The sequence below is a fragment of the Brachyistius frenatus genome, unplaced genomic scaffold (genome assembly GCF_029030835.1).
Source record: "Brachyistius frenatus isolate BFR_SWC_R1_liver_20210118 unplaced genomic scaffold, ASM2903083v1 Contig_87, whole genome shotgun sequence".
NCBI classification, from domain to species: domain Eukaryota; kingdom Metazoa; phylum Chordata; class Actinopteri; family Embiotocidae; genus Brachyistius; species Brachyistius frenatus.
Window position 1 is genome coordinate 1,324,264 of NW_027210686.1, and position 23,598 is coordinate 1,347,861.

At 44.2% G+C, this 23,598-nt stretch overlaps 2 protein-coding genes across 3 annotated transcripts; both read right to left on the reverse strand.

Annotated features, from left to right (window-relative positions):
• Positions 1 to 3,055: 3,055 nt before the first annotated feature.
• On the reverse strand, positions 3,056 to 10,744 carry ube2z (ubiquitin-conjugating enzyme E2Z). Its single transcript, XM_069709895.1, has 7 exons — positions 9,787 to 10,744; positions 8,624 to 8,696; positions 7,441 to 7,628; positions 7,248 to 7,359; positions 7,006 to 7,118; positions 6,756 to 6,846; positions 3,056 to 6,485 (listed from the first exon to the last, which is right to left on the reverse strand). Exons 1-7 carry the CDS (start codon positions 10,239 to 10,241, stop codon positions 6,306 to 6,308), a joined length of 1,212 nt encoding a protein of 403 aa, XP_069565996.1. The 5' UTR covers positions 10,242 to 10,744; the 3' UTR covers positions 3,056 to 6,305.
• A 2,980-nt stretch (positions 10,745 to 13,724) lies between these two features.
• atp5mc1 (ATP synthase membrane subunit c locus 1) lies at positions 13,725 to 21,579 on the reverse strand. Of its 2 annotated transcripts, none has more exons than XM_069709936.1 (5): positions 21,508 to 21,579; positions 20,369 to 20,416; positions 18,659 to 18,739; positions 15,295 to 15,473; positions 13,725 to 14,109 (listed from the first exon to the last, which is right to left on the reverse strand). In XM_069709936.1, exons 2-5 carry the CDS (start codon positions 20,405 to 20,407, stop codon positions 13,995 to 13,997), a joined length of 414 nt encoding a protein of 137 aa, XP_069566037.1. In that variant the 5' UTR covers positions 20,408 to 20,416; positions 21,508 to 21,579; the 3' UTR covers positions 13,725 to 13,994. The 2 variants fall into 2 exon arrangements, with proteins under 2 accessions (XP_069566037.1, XP_069566038.1); XM_069709937.1 differs by lacking the exon at positions 21,508 to 21,579 and adding an exon at positions 21,425 to 21,448.
• Between the last annotated feature and the right edge of the window lie 2,019 nt (positions 21,580 to 23,598).

Here is a 23,598-nt window from a genome sequence, read left to right on the forward strand (position 1 = left end):
TTGAGACCTCTTGTGGAGTTGAGACCTCTTGTGTTGTTGAGACCTCTTGTGGAGTTAAGACTTCTTGTGGAGTTGAGACCCCTTGTGGAGTTGAGACCTCCTGTGTTGTTGAGACCTTGTGGAGTTGAGACCTCTTGTGGAGTTGAGACCTCTTGTGTTGTTGAGACCTCTTGTGGAGTTGAGACCTCTTGTGTTGTTGAGACCTTGTGGAGTTGAGACCTCTTGTGGAGTTGAGACCTCTTGTGTTGTTGAGACCTCTTGTGGAGTTGAGACCTCTTGTGTTGTTGAGACCTCTTGTGGAGTTGAGACCTCCTTCCAGGTGTAGAGACCATTGTTACGTTGTTACGATGTCCTCTGACGTGGACCCTTGGGAAACGACTTTGGGCTGCTGGTTGACGGAGTACTTCAGCTGCTTCGTTAGCTCCTCCACCTTCCTTGTCAGGGTCTGATTGTCCCCCATCTGGGCTTTAAGCGTGGTGGACAGTTCAATGTCAAAGTTGTTATTGTCCTTTATCAGCTCCTTCAGCTCATCATGAGTGATGTTCTCCCTGCTGGCTCTCCTGCTGGAGTTTGATGTTCTCCAGTTGTGTCCGGAGTTGTTCAGCCCTCAGCTCTTCCTTCAGGATCGCAGACACAAGCTCCCCTTTGCTTTTCTTCATGTCACTGGACTCAACCAGACATTCATGTCTGGAGGAGCGTCTCAAGTATTGGATGACGTCTTTGTACCATCTCGCCTCCTTTTCATAGCAGAGTCTGGTGTGCTGGTCCTTTTGCACTTGCTTCTCCACCACACACATTCTTTTCCAGTCAAAGTATCTGTTGTTGTCGGCCCTTTGTCTGCTCCTTTGCTCCTCTAGAAGACGGTGATTGTCCACCTTCTGTTTCAGATACTCCAGCTCTTCAGGATTGTTTTGTGGCGGTCTGGTCTGAACAGAAGCAGCAAGGTCCTGCTGCTGGACGTCTCCCTGGATGAGCCTCTCCTCTCCTGGCTGGGTGGAGAGCTCCTCGTCCTTGTTGCTGCTGGCTTCATGGAGGATGGCTGTCAGCTGGTCACACTTCTCCTCCAGAGCCTGCTTGTCCATCTCCTGCACTTTAATTTTGGTGGACAATTGAAAGCAGGAGTTAGTCTTGTTGTCCAACTGCTTTTTCAGGATCTTCAGCTCCTGCAGTGTCCCATCCTCCCCGCTGACCTCCTGCTGAAGCTTGACTCTTTTAATCTCCCTGTCGAGGACATCAACTCGAACCTTTTCCATCTGAAGTGCACACACGAGCTCCTCTTTGCTTCTCCTTGTCGCAGCTTTGGAGGAGCGAGTCAAACCTTAAACCATGTCTTTGAGCTTCCTCAGCTCCTGCTCACTGCATAGTCTCAGCTGTTGCTCCTCTTGCAGTTGTTTCTGCACCATGCACTTTTCCAGTTGTAGCATTGTTTGTTCTTTGCCATGTCCTTTTTCCTGTGCTCCTCCTGTAGACGCTCATTGGTCCTGTCCAGGGCTCGTTTATGGTTCTCCACCTTCTGTTTCAGATAGTCCACCTCAGAAATGCTTGGCGGTGGTGTTGGCTGAACAGAAGCGGGAGCAGCAGAGTTGTGGGGCTGAACCTCGCCTTGATCTCTGCTGGACGGCTCCGTGTCCATCTTTTTGGTTTTGTTGCCGCCTTTAGGAGTAAGCTTCCTTATCTGCTTTATCATGGCCTCGATTTCCTGTTCCAAGTTGAGGTCAAACTGCTCCTGAGTTACAGTTGATTTACTTTGGATCTGATTCTGGTTTTGTTCCATTTCTGCTTGTAATACAATCAGTTCTCTCCTGGTTAATTGTTCACTACTTTTTGAAGTCGCTTTCCACTGTTCTTGAGTCTCAAATGCTGTCTGATGTGTGCGAGTGCTGACGATCGATGTGTTCTGAAATGCTCATCCTGAATGTACATGGAAAAGGGGCGTGGCAAGTAGGCCAGATGGGCCACCAATAGATTTTTACAAAAAAAATTAAATAAAGTTCACCCTTCTAAAACGGGTATTTAAATTCAGAAATATTAACAAACTGAATTATATGAAAACCCACTGCAGTTAAAGGAGGATGCCGAGAAGGTTGCCCCGTATGCCCGCTATTATTTACTTTAGCAACTGAACCTTTCACAATCGAAATCGATGCAGAAATAAAGATCTTTGGATCAAAAAGTGAGAAAACTATTCATTGAATTTATTTTGAAAGCTAAAGCTGCTAGAATCCATCTGTCTCTACTTACCATACAGCAGACGAGGTTTGAAGTGCCTCTTATAGTCTGGCACTGTTGGGCAGCACAACTTAGATCTATTAAGTTCTGTTTTGCAACAGTGGAAAGAAAGTTTGCCTTGGCCCTTATACCTATATTCAGATACACTATCAAGTTTGATGAAAAAAACTACAAATCCAATTGTTAAAAATATGATGACGTTGTGGTTTGAAGTGAAAATGTACATTAAAGAGCTTGAAGTACTGTCACAGTACAGTCCTACATGGGGAAAGAGCAGATGCTGTATTTAGAGTGTGGACGCTAAAAGGATTAGAAAAACCATTCAGGACCTTTATCGACCATATCTACGATATAATGATGATGTCATTTGAAGAATTTAGGCACACACACGACATAGAGAGAAAATACCTTTTCAACTACTTTCAACTCAGAGCTTTATTAGAAAGAGCCAAAATAATGTCCTAACTAAATCCCCTCAAATCTAACTTGAAGGACTTGGTGTCGAAGGATAGTTTAAGCAAAGGCGATTTATCAGAACTTTATGATTTAGTAAATTCACCTGAGAACGCTGAAGACAAATGGAGTGCAGATCTAGAAAGAGAAATACCACTGGAGACCTGGGAATCAGCATGTAGCGGCCCAGACCAATCAATTAATACCGTTACCGTGCAAATAGCTCATGAGAAGGTTGAATAAATATGACAGCAATATCCCGAGACTTGTCCAACATGAAGTGAGTTGAAGGGGACAATGTTTCATCGTGTTTGGCCGTGTAGTAAAATCCAACCCTTTTGGGAAGAGGTTAAAAAAGGCAAATGAAAAATGATCTCAAAAGACATTCCAATGAATGCAGGACTTTTTATTTGAAGGCCCAAAATATGCCAAAAGTGAAAGAATAATGACAGATATGTGTCTCCTACAAGATTAAAAACTAAAACGGTCGCACTGTTTTCAAAAAAGAAAAAGTGTTAAATATTGAATTACAAATGTTGATAACTTTACCGTTGGAAAGAGTTACTTAAATATGGAAAGGAGAACAAGAAATGTTTGAAAAGATCTGGGGACCATTCACTGCTTTCATGAAACATTAATATTAACATGATGAAGAGGAGGAAGGCCTGAGCGACACGGTCGATCTAAACTGTCTGAAGGGATGGAATATTTCAATTCAACATGTCCTCGATTCTGACAAGTCTTTATATATATATATCTATATAGATATATATAGTTTTTATGTATTTTTGGTTTGTGAGTTTTGGCTGACAAGGCACATGTTTGCTTGTTGTTCTACATTTATAGAAATACGTTTGTTCAAGAAAATGTTCAATATATGTTGTGTTTAAAAAAATAAATAAAAAAAACAGGTGCTGCGCCAAGTCGAAGGGCGAATGCTCGATCTACGCGCCGGGTTGTGACCCAAAGAACGACATCATGGTTACAAATGCAAATAAAAAATAAATTAAAAAAAAGAGTATTCTTATGTTTCAGGACTGAACAACACTTTATTTGCAGAACTTCTGTTGAAGACCTGGAGATGATCATTTCTGTCAGTAATGCAGCTTTTTACAGCCACATGAGAACCCTGTTTTAAGCACAACACAACACAACCAACAGGGCGATAATCTCTTCTTCCACTTCGGGAAGTCGGATGCAATTTTGTCAATTACATATATTCTGCTAGAAGCTGCTTTTCATCACCATTATATAACATAAAAGATTAGACAGGAATGCATAAGACATTCCTTTCATATAGTCGGTGACACCGTGAGTCTTCACAGTTTGACTAAATGTACACAGCTGAAGAAAACGGCTTCTCTTCTGTCCACCGACTCCACAGGACGATGGAGGGCAGGGAGGAAACCACACAAGCACGTGTATTAGTCTGACCCATCGTCTCGCTGCACTGGAAAGCTTCTTGAAAAATAAGAGGAAAAGGGCAGCATGATAAAATTATTATCTGTATTTAAACATGTGTTATTAAACTTTTCAAACGACTGAATCCATCCTCAGGTGAAGCTGCTGGTCGGATAGGCCTCGTAACAACACTTCAGATAAAGAGAAGACGCTCGCTTGGCTCAGCCGAAGGTCACATGATCCCGATTAATATGCTCAGAACCACAGGGACTATGGTGCCGGTCCATTTCCTGGCCGGGAGCAGTGACATCCTGCAGTCGTCTCTAGTTGCATATCAACACCTCTAAAGTAAGTAGTACATACTCAAGCAGGTAGTTATGACATGTTACTTCTACGCATTAGTTAAACAAACGATATACAGCGTGGGAATTATTGAGCTTTAGAGATGTCGAGACCTTTTAACAGTCAAAGCGAGCCGTCCTCGTTCCTAGCATTTATGCTAAGCTAGTTAGCAGCTGCAGTACAGACCAGAGGAGGTTGGATCTTCATCCTACTCACGTGCTGCATGCACACTGACAGCGTTACATTGGGAACCCTGGCGTTCGTCTCCTCATAGCCCGCGGTCGTAGTACAGCCGTCTGACCAGCAGGGTGAAGACGCTCACGGGACTGTTTCAGCATCAAGTGAACTTTCTCCGTAAGTCAGCCCAACGAACACGTTTCTTCTCCACTCTGCTGCCTCCTCTCGTCTCTCTAAAGAAAACTCACTGAGCTGAGACTGAAAATAATGTCAACGAGGTGATTTATTGCCGGATGATCAGAAACTGGGCCAGTGAGAAAGGCTGACCTCATCAGCACCTAATTTCTGATGATTTAATTGCCTTATTACCTCGTAATTTTCTAATAAGCCCGTCTGCGTCGAGCCAGATGACTACTGATGAGTCAGTCTAATTAATGAGGGTTGATTAAAGGTTTTTTTGTTTATTTTTTTAACAAAAGTTACCAATTCAGCAAAATCTCACTTTTTAGTATTAAACTAAATTATGTAGAAAGCACTACCAAAGACTGTTACTGTTCCCTGCACACATGGAGAGTTTCTGTTGTTCTTCCCACCATTAATTCCCACAGACTAAGAGGATCTAGTGAAAGCATGGGATGGTTTCACTCGTATCTTGGTTCATCAATCACAAGACCCCAAATAAAGGAAAGGTTTACAGATAAACAACGCACCGCAAGTTACCGTTAGTTTCAGCACAACAATGACAAAACAGCAAAACAAAGGGTATAAAAGTGGATGTCAATGAAACTGACGTTTCTCTAATCGGCTTCTTAACTTGTGAACAGATTCACCATCATTTCATCTGCAGTTACAACTGAAAGCGGAGCTTTTTTTTTTCTTTTTTTTACACAATACACAGGAATCGTTGTATTTAGAAATCCAGAGCTGCTGATGTTTTTCTGTGGCTTGGTTGTCGAGGCAGAAGAGGAGTGACCGGAGGAGACAAGGCACATGACCTGCAGAGCCTCGGCGGACAGTCACTTCCTCCAAGTACCGTCCATTGTTGAAAGGTCCGTCTTTCCTCCTCCCCACTCCAAAAAAAAAAGAAAAGAAAAAGAGGACGAACGCCATCATCTCCCACCACCTGCTCCAGTAACGTCCTAAACCTGCCTCGAGCTCCTCCCCTCAGATGTCCCGCTGTGTCTCTTTGGGAAAAGAGTCCGACACGTGTTGGAGCTTGTGGATCAAAGTGGGACAACTTGGAATGCTGCATTCAACCTCCTTCTTCTCCTACAAAATATTTAAAGGTTCAAGCTGCGAAAACGAACCTTTCATATTGACAAGCAACGCCGGCTGGTTCATCTCGAGATAGATCCGGCTTCTGGGCCGCTGAGTCATCAAAATGGTATCTGGTGAGCAACAGAGGCAGCACAAATGCACCACTATGGGTCCAATCTGACAGCATTGGACTGGAAGATGCTGGTATTTTTAATTTCTTTCCTGTTGAGGAGAGCACGACCACCTCTTCCTCCTCCCTCTGCTAAATCCACACCACAGAAACTTAACTCCACTCCCCAACACTGGTCTCGCTTTGCCTCATAAAGCCTTTAAATGTAACATCACGTTCTCTCCTGCGATGTTGTTCCTCCACTGCAAACAAAACCAAAGAAACCGCGCCGTTTGTCTGGAGTACCCGGCTGGGAGTCCAGCAGCGTGGGGGGGGCTCAGGGCTGGGAGCTGCCCTGACTGTCCGGGTCCGTCCCCGAGGAGCTGGTGTCCGAGTCGGAGTCGTCGTCGTGAACGTCCTCCGCCAGCGTTTTCTCACGTACTCGCCTGTGGGTGGCGCCGAGGCGAGCCAGCAGGCCCTGGTAGTCGAAGCGACCGCGCTTCTCACCAAACGGGTCCTGGAGGGGGGCGGAGTGGGAAGGACAAAGACAGAGAGGTGAGCTCAGTCGGACGAAGAGGAACGGAGCACGTAGTTTCTAAATGGTGAACCGCTATGAAACGCCCTCAAATCAGAATCCCAAGTTCGACTACCAACCAGCTGGGCCTTTAGTGAATGTCATCCCCCAACGCCCCCCCCGCCCCCTGCGCAGTCCAATAAAGGCAAAAGTACCCAAAAACAATCGAATAAATAAACAAGAAAGCAAATAAATAAATAAAAATACAGTCACCTGCATGTTCTGTCCCTGCAGATGCAGCCTCTCTTTGCAGACTCCCTCGTAGAAGTCATAATATTCTAAGAAGGACTTTTCCATCACACTCCTACACACACACACACACACACACACACACACACACACACACACACACACACACACACACACACACACACACACAGTTAATAGGCAGAAATAAGAAAATGGGGTGAATGAAAGTTCGAGGGAGGGAAAGTGAGGATGATTTGAGGCATCGGTTTCTCACCACAGAGCTTCAGGACAGGGAACTTTGCCCTCCAGCATGTCGCAGACAGCAACCCTCATCGTCTCGTGGCGGATACACTCGTTGTAATTCTTACCGTCGCCCGGGTGACGCTCCTAAGAGAAACACAACAGAGATGAACATCTCATAGAAACCAATTCAAGTATGAAAAACAAGGAGCAAACAGACAGTCTGACATGTTGGTATCAGAGTCAGATTAAAAACACTAAATATAAAACAGGTACCTGTTCAAAGCCAGGTTCGTTGTGATAGGGATTCTCCGTCATCAGCGACTGGATGGAGATGAGGACAGAGGAGATGCTCTGAGCTGGACTCCACGCCGGGCCGGTCCACGTCCTACACACACATTACACTCGTCCTTAACGGATTCCACGGGAGAGAAAGAAAACGGGCGAAAAGGTAAAACCCCCGACTTACCCCAGGATGCTGAGGCACACCTTGCCGTTGCGGTAGAAGTTGGGGTTGAAGCGGACGGTGTTGTGTCCCGTGGTGATGAGCTTCACCCGCGGCGGGTGGATGGGGTAGTCGGGGGGGCAGCGGAACAAAAAGAGGAAGAAGCCGCCCTCGTACGGTGTGTCGAACGGCCCTGTGATCAGGGCGTGGATCTGAAAGGGGGGGGGGGGGGGGGTTAACAGATGAGTGGAGGGAGAAAATCTGACCACAAAAACACTCACAACATCCTCATGAAAAAGTTGTTGTGAGGAAAACGTGGATAAATGAGACGAAGATCAGGTTTCAGAGATTCTTCCCTGGTGGCTAACGGAGGTTTCCAGCGTGGTGCCGACTCGTTAAACTAGAAACCTCTACTGAGGTTTACACACACAATCCAGGAATATAAAGTCATATAAAATATAAAGATTAGAACTTATTTTTTTCCCTTTTCTTCCAAAAATTTGCTAAATTTGTCCCAAAGTTGATCCAGATTGTCTGAAGCATTACATTTACATTACATCCATATTGTTGGTGATAATATCAGTTGTGTGTTCAAAACTATAGTAAGTATTAGGGACGGGTCATGACTTTCAAAAAGTCATTAAAATATATTCAGACTAGAGATGGGATGTGATTTTCTAATATTTGAATAATCACTTTAATATATTTGTGACTATCGTTCTTCCTTATTTCCCGTTTTTAGTGGGGCTGCTGCTGATTGGCCTAAAATCTGTCTGCCAGCCGCCACTCAACGACCTCAGGAGAAGAAGAGCACTTTGCAGCGTTGCAGCTGAAACTGTAACACAGAGATTAGAGATGAGACTGAACGGTGTGAAGAGCAGAAACATGCAAAGACGACGACAGCCGTCAAAAAGTTCTGAGTGGATCCTTCAACACATAAATGAAGACGATCAAACTCTGCAGGTAAAACCAGCACACGAGGCAGAAAGGCTTTTCTTTCTTTTTTTCCCTCAATACAAGTTTATTTTTCTATATTTTTGACACTGCTCATATGTTTCCTCTGGTCATTACTGTGCACAGATGTACTGTATGTGCTTCATTTCCACCACCACGACTCTATCTGAGGGGAAGCACTGATATCGGTAAGCATGTAAAATCTCATCCGGGACACATTAAATATGAAGCGTGAACGGGGTCAGTGTTTTACCTTGGTCATGTCCTGAGGATCAGGGACGACAAACATCCCTGGAGGAGGTTCCTTGTAGATGGACATGATGTCCCTATAGAGAGAGAATGGGGGGGGGGGGGGATGACATCATCATTACAAGTCATAATATAAAAATATACTATTATGATGTTAAAAATGATATCGATGTTGTTGTGAATGATACAGATGTCCTCGTAGAGCTTCCAGAAGTATTTATCCCGAACGCAGCAAAAAACAGGGACTATTTCTTTGGTGGAAAGTAAATCCAATCAAAGGATTTTCTTTAGTAACCGTATCCCTTCATACTTTTTTTGAAATGTTGACTTTTAATGGAATTGCATTAATCTCAACTGTAGGATATGGCAGTAGAAAAAAAATAATCCCAGCAGCAGATTAATATAAAAAATATTACAAGGGGAGTGAAATCATGTCTTTTGGTAGTTTGGGTAAAATGACCGTTGAATAACTTTTTATCCGAGTTTAATGAGGAAGCGAGATAACTGTTAAAAACCTCCGCCAAGGCCCAACTCAAATCAACTCTCCTCCATAACAACAGTTGTTGTATGAAGTCTAAAAAAAAGTTGATGTTTCCCAAAGGTTTGCTGGTACTCATTAATGTGGATTAAATTATTACATTTACAGGATGGCCTGTTTCGTCACATTCACCACCTTCTACTGGATTTTTACCATGTAGGACATTTAGTAGGCCAAATGTATCAGAGTTAATGAAAATTAAAAATAATTTGTGGATTATTACGATATAGTAATAACATATATTATAATTTGTCAGATCTAAACCAGATATGATGGGTTCTTAGCTCATACTGCACCATTTCCACTAACTTTCAGGAAAATGCAGCAGGAAGTTTTATTTTCCTCCTGAAAGAAACAAACTGCAGCAAAAACAAAACCTCGTTTGAAGAGGTGACACTGATAATGATCCAGCTGTAGAGGTGATCCTAACAGCTTTACATTAAGGATGTAATCTGCGTACTTTTGTTTGAATGACTGAAAATGTGTCCTGATATTTCTTAATATTTGTTCATCTGTGTTCCCAGAAATGGCAGAAAGCTTTCACTTTCGATATAACTCATTTGTTTGGTATTTTGGGCCTTTGGTTGACTGAAACCTGAAGGGTGACAGAATAAATGGATGTGATGTACCTCTTTATCCTCAGGATGCACTGCTGGGAAGCCTTCTCGCTGTCCCAGTCCGTGCTGAGAGTCGGGTCCCAGGAAGTCGCGTGGATTTGGGACAGGAGACCCGCTCCTGCCACCCCCGCCACCCCGAGCCCAACACCGGAGAGAGGCGACGACGCGTGCACGGTCGGAGACACGGCCACGACGGGCAGCGAGGAACCGGGAGTGAAGGTGTTCCCGAAGCCGACAGGGGAAGCGGTGACCGCGGCCATCGGGGCCACCGCGGCGGCTGGGCCACTCTGCGCGGCGGCGGCGGGAGAAGGAGAGGCCGGGTTGGAGCTGGAGAGAGCAACGCTGGCTGCCGGGTGTCCCCCCGGCAGAGAGTGAGCCAAAGTCGGCAGGAGCGGGGCTGCGCTGCCCTGTCCGGTGACGCCTAAGCCAAGGGCACCTCCGCTGGACTCTCCGGAGCTGTCCGCCATGGCGAGCTAAGCAGGCTAGCGTGTTACCTAATGGAGGATGCTAACTGTTAGCAGCATTGACGGCCGAGTAGGAAGTTACTGCTGGTTGAGCCGGGACCAGAGAGCAGGCGAGCCGGGACCAGAGAGCAGGCGAGCCGGGACCAGAGAGCAGGCGAGCCGGGACCAGAGAGCAGGCGAGCCGGGATCAGAGAGCAGGCGAGCCGGCCTGAGAGGCCGCGAAACAGCGCACTTCTTCCCACGACATGGTGGCTATCTGTCGTTAGCTTAGCGGTCCTCCCCCCGGGCCTCCAGAAGTATCCGGACTTCAGCACCGTCACGAAGCCGCCTGGTTCCGGCTTCTCTCTCGGCTCCCCGCCCGGATAAACGTCGCTTTAAAGGAGTCTGCTGTCTGAGTTGGACTTTTTGCGCCGACCTCGTCGCCACTATCGTAATTCTCTCTCTGCAACTTCAGGATCTGATTTCGCTCTAGTTCGGCCCCCGGAAATGAAACACGGGACATCCGGTGAAGACTTTCAAAGTAAAATTCTAGTAGTCCTGCGCGTACTAATATGGGGGGAAATTGCATTATTTAATTATTTAGCCTTTTTGTGGGGAAAACATGTGATGAGAGTAAATGTATTATTTTCTGGAAAAGCAGAAATCGCCCAGATAAAATCCCCTGCTCCTGGATCTGTAGGTCCTGGGGGACAAACATGATTCCTTCTTAGAGCCAACCAACTTTCTGGCACTAGAACTGGTATTTTACAGAGAAACGATCCCTCTTCGTCATCTGTCACTCATCCTGTGAAATCTTTTACAAACATGTAAGCCAACAACTGTACTCATAAATCTGTCCTTTTTGTTTGGGTCGTCACAAATGAAATGTTCACACTTAAACAAACAATAATAATTTGTGATATGTGCTTAAGTCTGCACCACATTTCATCGCTCCTTTCTCTGCACGCTGTCGACCACAGTGGCTTCACTCTGGTTGAGGTTTGTTTAGAGCATCGCAACATTTCATTCATGTTTATTTACAAGCTATAGGACAAAAAAAGAAAAAAGAAATGGTCATAATTTAATTTGTCCTGCATTGAGACACTTACTGCAATATAAAAGTGCACAAGGCTTCGATCCTGTTGTAGTTTTAGAATAAAGTTTTCGACAAAATTCAGTTTCCCAATAAGTGCTAGCAAAATAGAATAAGGTGCTTGTTTTAGTGAGTTCCTCTCAGCTGAAACTTCTACAAGTAATTGTTTAGATTAACTTTTAGCTTCCACAATATGAGCTCACAGTGTCTGACGTCGTTCACACTGCCTCTGGTTTAAGGTTCTTTTTTTTTTTACCTTCACTGCAGTCAGCTGTGATCAACATGCTGTAATTTGTTTGGTGAATCAAAACATTTCACTCTTGATTCAAGTTGTATTGAAGAACTTTGAATAAAGGTTTGGAGGTGTTGGAAAGTTTACATTTACATCGTAAGACTTTAATTACCCAGTTTAAAACATGAGTTAGACAATAATGAAATTGAATAAGTTACATTAAAATAGTTCCAGTAAAAATAGCAGTAAAAAAATATAAAATATAAATATAAAATGCACAGTATATACAGTACAGTATATATCTATATATATTATATACAAACAACCAAGAAACACAGTCAACAGTGTTATTGTTGTGTGATGGATTTTGCCAGAGGTGAGTTATTGTACAGTCTTATTGCAGTGGACAGGAATGATCTCCTGTATCTGGAATGATCTCCTGTATCCGGAATGATCTCCTGTATCTGGAATGATCTCCTGTATCAGGAAAGATCTCCCGTATCAGGAATGATCTCCTGTATCAGGAAAGATCTCCTGTATCAGGAATGATCTCCTGTATCTGGAATGATCTCCTGTATCAGGAATGATCTCCTGTATCAGGAATGATCTCCTGTATCAGGAATGATCTCCCGTATCAGGAATGATCTCCTGTATCAGGAATGATCTCCTGTATCAGGAATGATCTCCCGTATCAGGAATGATCTCCTGTATCAGGAAAGATCTCCTGTATCAGGAATGATCTCCTGTATCTGGAATGATCTCCTGTATCTGGAATGATCTCCTGTATCAGGAAAGATCTCCTGTATCTGGAATGATCTCCTGTATCAGGAATGATCTCCTGTATCAGGAATGATCTCCTGTATCTGTCCTTGTGACAGCAGCTGGAGGAGTCTTTTGGAGAACGTCCTCCTCTGTCCCTGCAGCAGGTGGTGGAGAGGGTGGACAGGATTATCCAATATGGACAATAGTTTGTTCCCTGGATCGCAGAACTTTTCTAGCTCGACTGTTTAACAGGCAGCGATGGGGACGATTCTCTGACCAGAAGTGGTCTGCAGCATGTTCACGTCACACTTTTTTTATTGTATTTTTTTTATTTTATACACTTTATTAATCCCGGAGGGGAAATTTCTTTATCGGCTTAGCTCGATGGGACCCTGAAGGAGGTGGTGGAAAAAAGTGTCAGATCAAACTCCACGGACAATAGAAAACCAAAAAATAAACAGAGTAGAGCCGAGCCCATACTGCCAATGGAGAAGTGGTTCTACAAATCTGGAGGTGTATTTTAAGATAAAGAATGTTTAAGCTCAGTTAGGAGCTCTGGAAACATCTCGTTAGGACTCTCAGCTCGGGAGGATTTATGAAACTTCTTAGAGCAACTCTGAAAGGAGATACGCTTATCTTAGTGAGGAAGTGTGGTCGACCCGTTGCTAGGTGACATCCAAAGGAGGCACTCCTGGTGATAAAGAATGGACACTGGCCTCCAGTGGAACATAAATGAACTGCGTCCCAATATGACGCGAAGCACTGCGAAGGTTTGTGTGACCGCTCTCCTGATGAAAGCGGAGACATCACTTCTGCAGTCACATTTTAACCGCTGCAGAATATCTTCATGCTGCGATCACTTTCATTTCCGGTGTTTATAGTGTTGAGCTGGAGAAGTGAGATCGACCACAAACACTCCTGCACGATATAATCTGGAGCATTTCATCACCTGAAGAATATTTCTCTCCATCACTTCTGCTTCGGAAATATATATTTTTTCCCTTAAAGGCCAAGATGCTTTGAAGATAACTTTTCTTTACAAGGATCTACTCTGAACTTTCAGTGGAAATTCTTGGATATTGTCACAATTTTACATTTAGTCGTAGGAATCCGACAGCAGCCTGGCCTGTTGATATTAACGCTCGCTCAGCAGTCTGAAGGTCGGACCAGTGATCAGTAGGCGTGGTGAAGAGCAAATGACACTGAAGACATCTGTGTTTTTCTAAACGTCGTTTTGCTGCAGGTGGTAGTCGAAGTCGATAAAGACTGCGTCAACAGATCCAGAAATACCCCGAGATCTGAGCCCGGAGGACGTGAACAGACCGACAGCGTCTGGGACCACCAGGCTACTCGCACACTACTTTCTGTATGCAACAGTCCACATTCCTGGCAACAACACAGAGGAAGAACGCAGACTGGGTTTAGTTATCCCAACCATTTATTTTGGACAGATTTCAACCCAAGTGAGGTTTTACATAAAACATCAGACAAACAAAAATAAGTGTAGGAACATAAAAATGTAGGATTGTAGCTGTAAATATCTTTCCTTTAATATTTTTGTTCTGTTGATTGGAATGGGCTATCAGCTCGTTCAGAGTTCCTGTTCTGGAAACTCCTCCTCGGGATGGGAGGAGGGGAGGAGAGAAAGGAGGGGCGTCGGTGGGGGGGAGGTGTGGGTGTGTGTCCAGGTTTACATGGCGAACAGGATGAGGAACGCCACCATCAAACAGAACAGACCCATAGCCTCAGACAGAGCGAAGCCCAGGATGGCATAGGAGAAGAGCTGCTGCTTCAGGGAGGGGTTCCTGTGGAGGAAACCGGTTCAGACAATCAATCACATGCTTTACTTTGTGATCACTGGCTAGAAGATTTCATTATTGAGGCTTCAGTAAGAAGTACAGACAATTAAGCACTTTCAAATCCTTATTTTTTTTTTAAATTGAAAAGGAAAGTTGAGCCTTTTTTCTTTGCTGCTCTGAAAACAGAATGAACAGAGACTTTAAGAATCAATGAAATGTGGATTTTGTGACCGTGGACCTCCAACGTGAGCGGATGGTGACGTGGCGGCAACACGACATGCAACAGAGGGGAAAAGATGTTTTCAAGAAAACTGGAGCGTGAACGGTGACGTGTTGAAAAGAAAAAACATTCTGCTGCACTTTGAGTGTCGCATCAGTTTGAGTGACACCTTTGTGTCTCAATAGTTCGGATTCTCCTTTGATCCCGTCGGGCCACATCTGTGACGGTAAGCTTCTCCAAAGCTCTTCTGGTATCAGCTCCAAAAGACCCATCAGATAACTGATGAATGTGTTCATAAACAAAATGCCATCATTTAAAGCACTTTCACAGTTCAACATAACTCTGCTCTCGATGAGGACATCAACATGATGTCTGTACAGTCAACACGTAGCTGCAGACAGAAACCGATTCACTGGGTCTGATATAAAGACGAGGAACCCGGTTGAAACCGCAAACAAAGCTCCGCCCCCAGAGGAAGTCTGCTTAGATACAAACAGGAAGTCACCTGTCCCTGCCAAGAAATAACTTTATTCTTTTAAATGTGAGCGTACAAGTTGGTCATCTGTTCACTGGTATTCATGTTCAGTTCCTGTAACGGTAATCTGAACTGCTCAGCAGCTACAAATGACTGGCAGATGAACCGTGTGGCCGTCGGCTGGCTCACCTGAAGACAGACTGAAGTTTAACTACAGAACACTTTACTCACTTAATACTTAAACATGATCATGTTGTTTAACTTTAGTTTGTCAATTCATATGCAAAATGAATTAATGCGCTCACAAATGACACCTGCTGAGTTTCACTGCGGTCTGCATGAAGGTGAGTTCAGTCATTGATTCAGTGAAGTCACTAAACATCAACAATTATTTGTTCAAACATCTCTAAGACTAACAAGGAACTTTGATGCTCATTATTTTCTCTCTCTCTCATCCTCTTTTAAAAGGAAGGTGTCTGAAGTGTAGAAATGTTACCTGGCGTAGCCGATGATGAGGCTGCCGAACACGGTTCCAATTCCAGCTCCTGATCCGGCCACGCCCACTGTGGCGGCACCGGCACCAATGAACTTGGCGGCGGTGTCGATGTCCCGGGAAACGGTGCTGGTCTGGAAGGAACGGGTCAGGACTGCAGACTGGCTGACGGGCAGCAGGGCCTGAGAGAGGAGAAAGATGAACATGCAACATTCAGCAGCTCATCCTGAATATTTACCACAACAACCGTACCGAGGGCATCGGTCTAAAGTTAGTCCTACGTAGCCAGACCCACCTCCACGGCGCTGGACTGATTTCTGGCTGCACATCTCATTCTAGTAGGGAATTTAAATTAATCAATGGGTAAGAACCACAGGAGGCTGCCGAGGACAATCGTGTCGGACCCCGACGGCTGAATCCCTTTAAAAGACGAAGAACCGAGCCGGCACGTCTTCATCAAAACGCCATTTTCAGTGTATAGGTTGGTGGTTGTGGTGAGACGCATCATAATATAATACCGGCATAATTTATCATTATAAAAAGCAGTATCCAAATGGTTGAGGTAAACGTGTCATATTGACACAACATAACCAAGACATGCTTGGAGGCTGTATCGTACAGGGTTCATCTCAGTGGGAGCAGACGGTCACATTTCTATGCATTATATATTTCTACATATTGTATATTTCTCAGACTGTTTTGTCACTTTTGCAACTGACTGAGTTTCTTTAAAAAAAAAGAAGCAACATTTCTAGTCATTAGTGCAAGCTACTACACTGCTCAAAAAAAAATAAAGGGAACACTTAAACAACATCCTAGATCTCAATGAATGAAATATTCCAGTTCAAATCTTGATTCATTACATAGTGGAATGTGTTGAGAACAAAATAACATTAGAATGATCAACGGAAATCAGAATCATTATCCATGGAGGTCTGGATTCAGAATCATACTCCAAATAAAAGTGGAGAAATCAGATCACAGGCTGATCCAACTTCTGTGGAGATTCCTGAAGACAAGTCCAAATGAGTCTCAGTAGTGTGTGTGTCCTCCACGTGCCTGTATCACTCCCTACAACGCCTGGGCATGCTCCTGATGAGACCACGGATGTTCTCCTGAGGGATCTCCTCCCAGACCCGGATCAAAGCATCGGTCCACTCCCGGACAGTCTGCGGTGGACGTGGCGTCGGCGGACGGAACGAGACACGATGTCCCGGATGTGCTGGACTGGATTCAGGTCTGGGGAACGGGCGGGCCGGTCCGGAGCGTCGACGCCATCATCGTGCAGGAACCGCTGACGCACTCCAGCCACATGAGGCCGAGCATTGTCCTGCATCAGAAGAACCCAGGACCCGCTGCACCAGCAGATGGTCTTCAACGGGTCTGAGGATCTCATCCCGGGACCTAATATCAGTCAGGGTACCTCTGGCTAGCACACGGAGGGCTGCGCTGCCCTCCGAAGAAACGCCTCCCCAGACCGTCGCTGACCCGCCGCCGAACCGGTCCCGCTGGAGGATGTTGCAGGCAGCAGAACGTTCTCCACGGCGTCTCCAGACTCCGTCACGTCTGTCACATGTGCTCAGTGTGAACCTGCTCTCATCCGTGAAGACCGCAGGGCGCCGACGGAGAAGCTGCCGATCTCGGTGTTCTCCGGTAAAGTCCGGTCTCCCCGCACGGTGTCGGGCTGTGAGCACAGACCCCACTTGTGGACGTCGGGTCCTCGTACCGTCCTCATGGAGTCTGTTTCTGACAGTTTGAGCAGAAACATGCACATTAGTGGCCTGCTGGAGGTCATTTTGTAGGGCTCTGGCAGCGCTCCTCCTGCTCCTCCTTGCACAAAGGAGCAGATAGCGGTCCCGCTGCCGGGTTGTTGTCCTCCTACGGCCCCCTCCACGTCTCCTGGTGGACCGGCCCGTCTCCCGGTATGTCCTCCGTCCTCTTGACACTGTGCTGACAGACACAGCAAACCTTCTTGCCACAGCGTGCATTGATGTGCCCTCCTGGATGAGCTGCACTACCTGAACAACTTCTGTGGGTTGGAGACACCTCATGCTCCCTCTAGTGGTGAGGACACTGGCAAAATGCAAAAGGGACCAACAATCATCCAGAAAGGACGAGGACAGAGAAACGGTCTGTGGTCACCACCTGCAGAACCGTTCCTTTATAGGGTTGTCTGGATAATTGCCTCATTTCCACCTGTTTGTTCCATTTGTACAACAGCAGGTGAAACTGATCCTCAATCAGTGTTGATCCGAACTGGACAGCTTGATTTCACAGAAGTGGGATTGATTGGAGTTACATTGAGTTGTTTAAGTGGTCCCTTTATTTTTTGGAGCAGTGTGTTTGTAATCACTTCCACATGATAAGCACACTGTAGTGGTAGCGTAGGGTAGTGGTTGGATTAAAAACAAAATCTATTTACTTCTTGGTATGCAAACTAAGTCATACTTAGTCAAATCATAATATTCATCTTTCATTTAGGGTGGCTCGATATAGCACGAATGTAAATATCACAATATCTGACATAATACCTCGATACCACAACTACATTGTCAGGATGCCTGATGGTGCCTTCATGAAATATTTACACAGATCAATAATCATCAGTCTGGGAGGTTCACAGAAGGACATCAGCCTTTAAAACCAGGAAAGACAACAATTATACCAGATCACAAAACTATGATAACCAAACAGGGGTGAAAATAAGCTGCAACTTCTCTTCAAACCAGCAGGTGATGTGACCGCTTTAAAGCTTTACTTACATTTGTAGTCTTCAGAGACTTGAACAACGAAGCAGCTTCAACATGCAGGATATCTCACAAACGCAGGAAGATCGGACTAATTACATGTGCATTTGATTTAATTCATGTATTCTCATGATGTCTGACTGTTTTAGTTTTATCATTTCACATGATAAAACATGGAGCAAATAAGAAATATAAAAACAATTTAAAGCTGTAAATTGGCTTCCTGTCAGACATATAACAAGTACGAGGCTTCAGAGCTTCAGTCAGTCTGTTGGAGGAGGACGTCAGTAACAACAGACAGGAGGAAGGACAAAGGTCTGTCGGTCTCTGAACACTCTGACCTCCACGGTGATGACATTTTCTGAGAGAATCGATTGGCCTGTCGACGGTACTTTCTGAACATAACCAGCTCTGGACCACGTTAGCTCTGCAGCATCAGTTTCCATGGTGATTTATCCCGTAAGAAGTGAACCAGCTTCATAGTACAAAAGAAACCTCTGCGTTAAACCTGCAGTTCCCTCTGACTGCTTGGCCGTTCAGGCTTCAGGTTAAATGCACCGACATGTTCTCCAAGTATTCAGATGTGTTGGTTCGAGGTGACTGAAAGTAAAAGCACTGACCTGCTGCTCCAATGTGGCTTCAGGTCTGTTAAAGAGGGAGATGGAGACTGGCCGGGCGAGGACTCTGGACCCTCCACGCAGCTACAGACACACAAGCACATCAAACACTTTCACATCATGGCATCTCATTCGTGTTCTTTCAAACACCAAGAAAAGACAATAGCTACAACATGTTGGAGAAGATTGAAGTCGGAGAACATCGATACCAAAATAAACTGAAAACATCTGAAAAATCATCAATGCAAAATATTTCAGATAAAAAAATAAAAAGACAAGCGACCAACATTTATGACTGCAGCATTCTGACCTTTTAACCCATTTTCATAATATCTCATTATATCCACTGAGTTCTGCTGAACAGGGTATTCAATGAAAACCTTTTCCAGACCTACATGTGACTTTGGGCAATGACTCCTCCATTCATTAGTACATGCTGCAGTTTAAGATTCCCACAAACGTTAAAGTATCTAATAAAGGAAAAAAACTCTAATTTAACCGAAGTACAGTGAACCCTCGCTATAACGCGGTTCACCTTTCACGGTCTCGCTACTTCACGGATTTGCATCGTGCATTGTGTTCTGCATTCTGATTGGCTAAACAGTCTCTCCGCTTCTTCTCTACCTGTTTGTCAATAACGTTGCGGTTTAATATGTACACGTACGTAAAACAGCTTGCCAAATTAAAAATAATCGATGGTGGCATGTCGGTTTATAAGAATCTTTTTGCCCAGAAGAAAAAAGAGCGACAACAACTACCGATAACTATGTTCTTCTCTCGAAAAACCACACCTGCACCGCCGGCTTTAGAAGAAAGAACCGCTGCAGAGCGGAGTCAGGATGCAGCGGCTCAGTCAGAAGAGCAGTGAAATACACGAGTCACTATTTGTCCTACTGTACTTTGTATTTGTTTTCATAATCATTTTTCATTTCCTCCCGTTCTAATCCAATGACTCGGGTCGCAGTGGGGCGGTGCCGATCTCAGCAATTTGAAGCCTTCAGTTCGTATTGATGATTCAAATTATTATTTTACAGTACAGTAGTTATTTGTAAAAAAAAACATTTATGCAGTACTTTTATTTGTTAAACAAATGCTTGGGCCTGTAAAAAGGTTTTGTTCTTTGGTTTCAATGTATTATGGAGTATTTCATTGTATAATAATTGTAAAAAAAAAAAAGGTTACTACTTCACGGATTTCACCTATCACGGTTTCTATTTGGAACGTAACCCCCGCGATAAACGAGGGTTCACTGTATACTAGTTTTGTTTTCTCCCTTAAATCAAGTCGTGTATGATGTCAGAAGGAAACAGGAAGTGTTTGTCTGTTACTGAAATGCATTGTCCTGCTGAACAGTGACAGGTGCAAGAAGAAGCCTTCGTCCACCACGTCGCCTCCATGACCGAGATGCCCAACATGCTGCAGGTCAGCTGACATGGAAAGACCTCCAACTGCACAACTGTCACAAAGTGCACGGACCAAACACGACTGTCATTCACCGACGACGGCAGCAGCTGTTCAGAATAAGGATGCTGACCGAGGATCTAAAACCTTTCTTTCACTGAAGTACATCCTAAAGAGAATAACTGCACTACAGTTCAAAACTCTACAATTAGCAGCTGCTGGTCATTTAAGAGTTTAAACAACACTCAGCAATCACACATGTACGTCTCTAAACACAATTAGAGGAAAAAAGAAGCGGTGAAGCCGACGTACCACAGCGGGAGAAGTGACAAACTTGGCGCAGGCATACATGGTTGGAACCTGGAGACAGAAGAGATGACATGATGTTAGTGTTCTCATGCAGAAGACTTCTGGGTGATCAGGCAGCCGTGTGGAGGCGTTACGGAGCCACCAACACCTGCAGACATCCATTTACTGCAGAGACAAAACACCACAGTGGACGTGTACTGGAGGTCCACGGGCTCACGGTACCGGAGGTCCACGGGCTCACGGTACCGGAGGTCCACGGGCTCACGGTACCGGAGGTCACCCTCAGCACCAAGCGGGCTGAGAAGAGACTCTCTGCCGTGGGGGGGTTCAGCCAAGAGGCTAATCCAATTGTAGTGACTGCTGGCAGGATGATGTGCAGATAAAAGCTCAACATGGACTCCTGCTGCAGGAGGCTCGACACCTCCTCTCAGAGACGCCATTAGCGGAGAGCTGGAGGACACTCCCGCCAACAGGAGCCCTCTCGTCCAAGATACGAGAATATCCACAATGTATGAAAAGGGACTTTAAGTGTCGGAGGGCCAGTGGGTCGCTGCCACGGCGGTCAGCTGCTCGGACCCGAGCTGGACTCGGTTGTCCTCGCGGGAGCAGCGGAGGGAAGCTAAGTTGCTATGCTAACCAGTCCGCAGACGTGAAGGTCAAAAACGAGCCCGAGACGAGCACGTGTGTCCCGGAGGGAGCTCGGTGCTCGAGACACCGGAGCAACGATGGCACGGGCGACGTGCGCCGCCGGTGACCGGCAGCAGTGCTCGTGCAAGCGGGGGACTAATTTCACCGCGGGAGGCCCCGTCAGACATTTTAAATCCTGCCGTCTGTCAGAGCTGCTCAGCGGCCCGGTGCCCGGCAGGCAACCGGAGCAGCTCCACCAACAACCACGTCACCGAGTCCTCCACCAACAACCACGTCACCGAGTCCTCCACCAACAACCGCGTCACTGAATGGACGACGAAACTCGCTGGGAAGCAAATGTTAGCAATGCCAGCTAGCTCCTACAAGCGTGTCCTGACGGAGACACGGAGACATTTAAAGAGACAACAGCACCTGAAGTGGGACCAGACCGGGACCAGACCGGGACCAGACCGGGACCAGACCGGGATGAAGGGTGAGAGACTAGCGGGTATTACCGGTGTGTGAAGGTCCGGACGAAGCTGCAGTCAGTGAATGAGCAGCAGTCTGTCACCTTGTCATTTATAAGCTCAGCGTCTTCGTCCTAAACGCCCATTGGTCGGGGAGAAGCCTCCTTTACTTATAATTGGCCCATCGCCATTTTACTTCCGCCCCTCTAGCCTATCGGAAACAGCTTTATTGAACTACAATGCAGTTGACTGGCCCGACCTTTTATGAAGGCGGGACTAAAGGAGCGTTCATTAATTTCATTGGACAGGACGCCAGCACGTCAAGCTGACGAGGCGCGACCTTTCAAAGCACATCCAGTGTCCTATGCACCTATTGGTTAGTAGGCAGGAAGTCCCGCCTACAGGAAAATATCTACTCTGACACATTTTTATTGAAATTAATCTGGATAAGATCATATCTTATACTGTCACAATTTAAATTGTGTTACACTGAATAATGCGTACACACAGTCCTCAACCCGTAGCAACACGTAAAGATAGTCTGTACATGAAATGCTTTATGAAGTGTCAAAAGATGTTTTAAAAATGATTACTGTAATAGCTTTTACAATGTTATTCTTTAAATTATGATATAAACGATAGATTAAGATAATAATCAACCTGAGAATTTATATGAATAAAGAAAGATTATTACTTATTATTACTCAGGCCACTTACCACCCTTACTTCCTATGTATGTTAGGGTGGAGATGAAGACGTGATATATCTATGACATGTTATTAAACTACATGTGTAGTCAAAGCAGAAACCAACGCTGGTATAACATCCTGTCAGTAAGAGAACAGGATTGAAGGTTGTTTTCTATGAACTCTCTCTTGCTCTGAGGGCGGACAAACAAAAAGTTCAATTCAATTCAGTTCAACTTTATTTATATAGCCCCAAATCACCACACAGGTTATTTTATGGCACTTAACACATTAAAGTCCTAACAGAAAGACTTTACAATATTATACAGAGAAACCAACAATTCAACAATTCATCAATTCTACAATTCAACAATTCATCAATTCAACAATTCATCAATTCAACAATTCATCAATTCAACAATTCATCAATTCATCAATTCATCAATTCAACAATTCATCAATTCAACAATTCAACAATTCATCAATTCAACAATTCAACAATTCATCAATTCAACAATTCAACAATTCAACAATTCATCAATTCATCAATTCTACAATTCATCAATTCAACAATTCAACAATTCAACAATTCATCAATTCAACAATTCATCAATTCAACAATTCATCAATTCAACAATTCAACAATTCATCAATTCAACAATTCAACAATTCATCAATTCAACAATTCATCAATTCAACAATTCATCAATTCAACAATTCAACAATTCATCAATTCATCAATTCATCAATTCAACAATTCATCAATTCAACAATTCATCAATTCATCAATTCAACAATTTATCAATTCATCAATTCAACAATTAATCAATTCAACAATTCATCAATTCAACAATTCATCAATTCATCAACTCAACAATTCAACAATTCATCAATTCATCAATTCAACAATTCATCAATTCATCAATTCATCAACTCAACAATTTAACAATTCATCAATTCAACAATTCAACAATTCATCAATTCAACAATTCATCAATTCATCAATTCAACAATTAATCAATTCATCAATTCAACAATTCAACAATTCATCAATTCAACAATTCATCAATTCATCAATTCAACAATTCAACAATTCATCAATTCATCAATTCATCAACTCAACAATTCAACAATTCATCAATTCAACAATTCATCAATTCATCAATTCATCAATTCAACAATTCATCAATTCAACAATTCATCAATTCATCAATTCAACAATTCAACAATTCATCAATTCATCAACTCAACAATTCAACAATTCATCAATTCAACAATTCATCAATTCATCAATTCAACAATTCATCAATTCAACAATTCATCAATTCATCAACTCAACAATTCAACAATTCATCAATTCAACAATTCTTCAATTCATCAATTCATCAATTCATCAACTCAACAATTCAACAATTCATCAATTCAACAATTCAACAATTCATCAATTCATCAA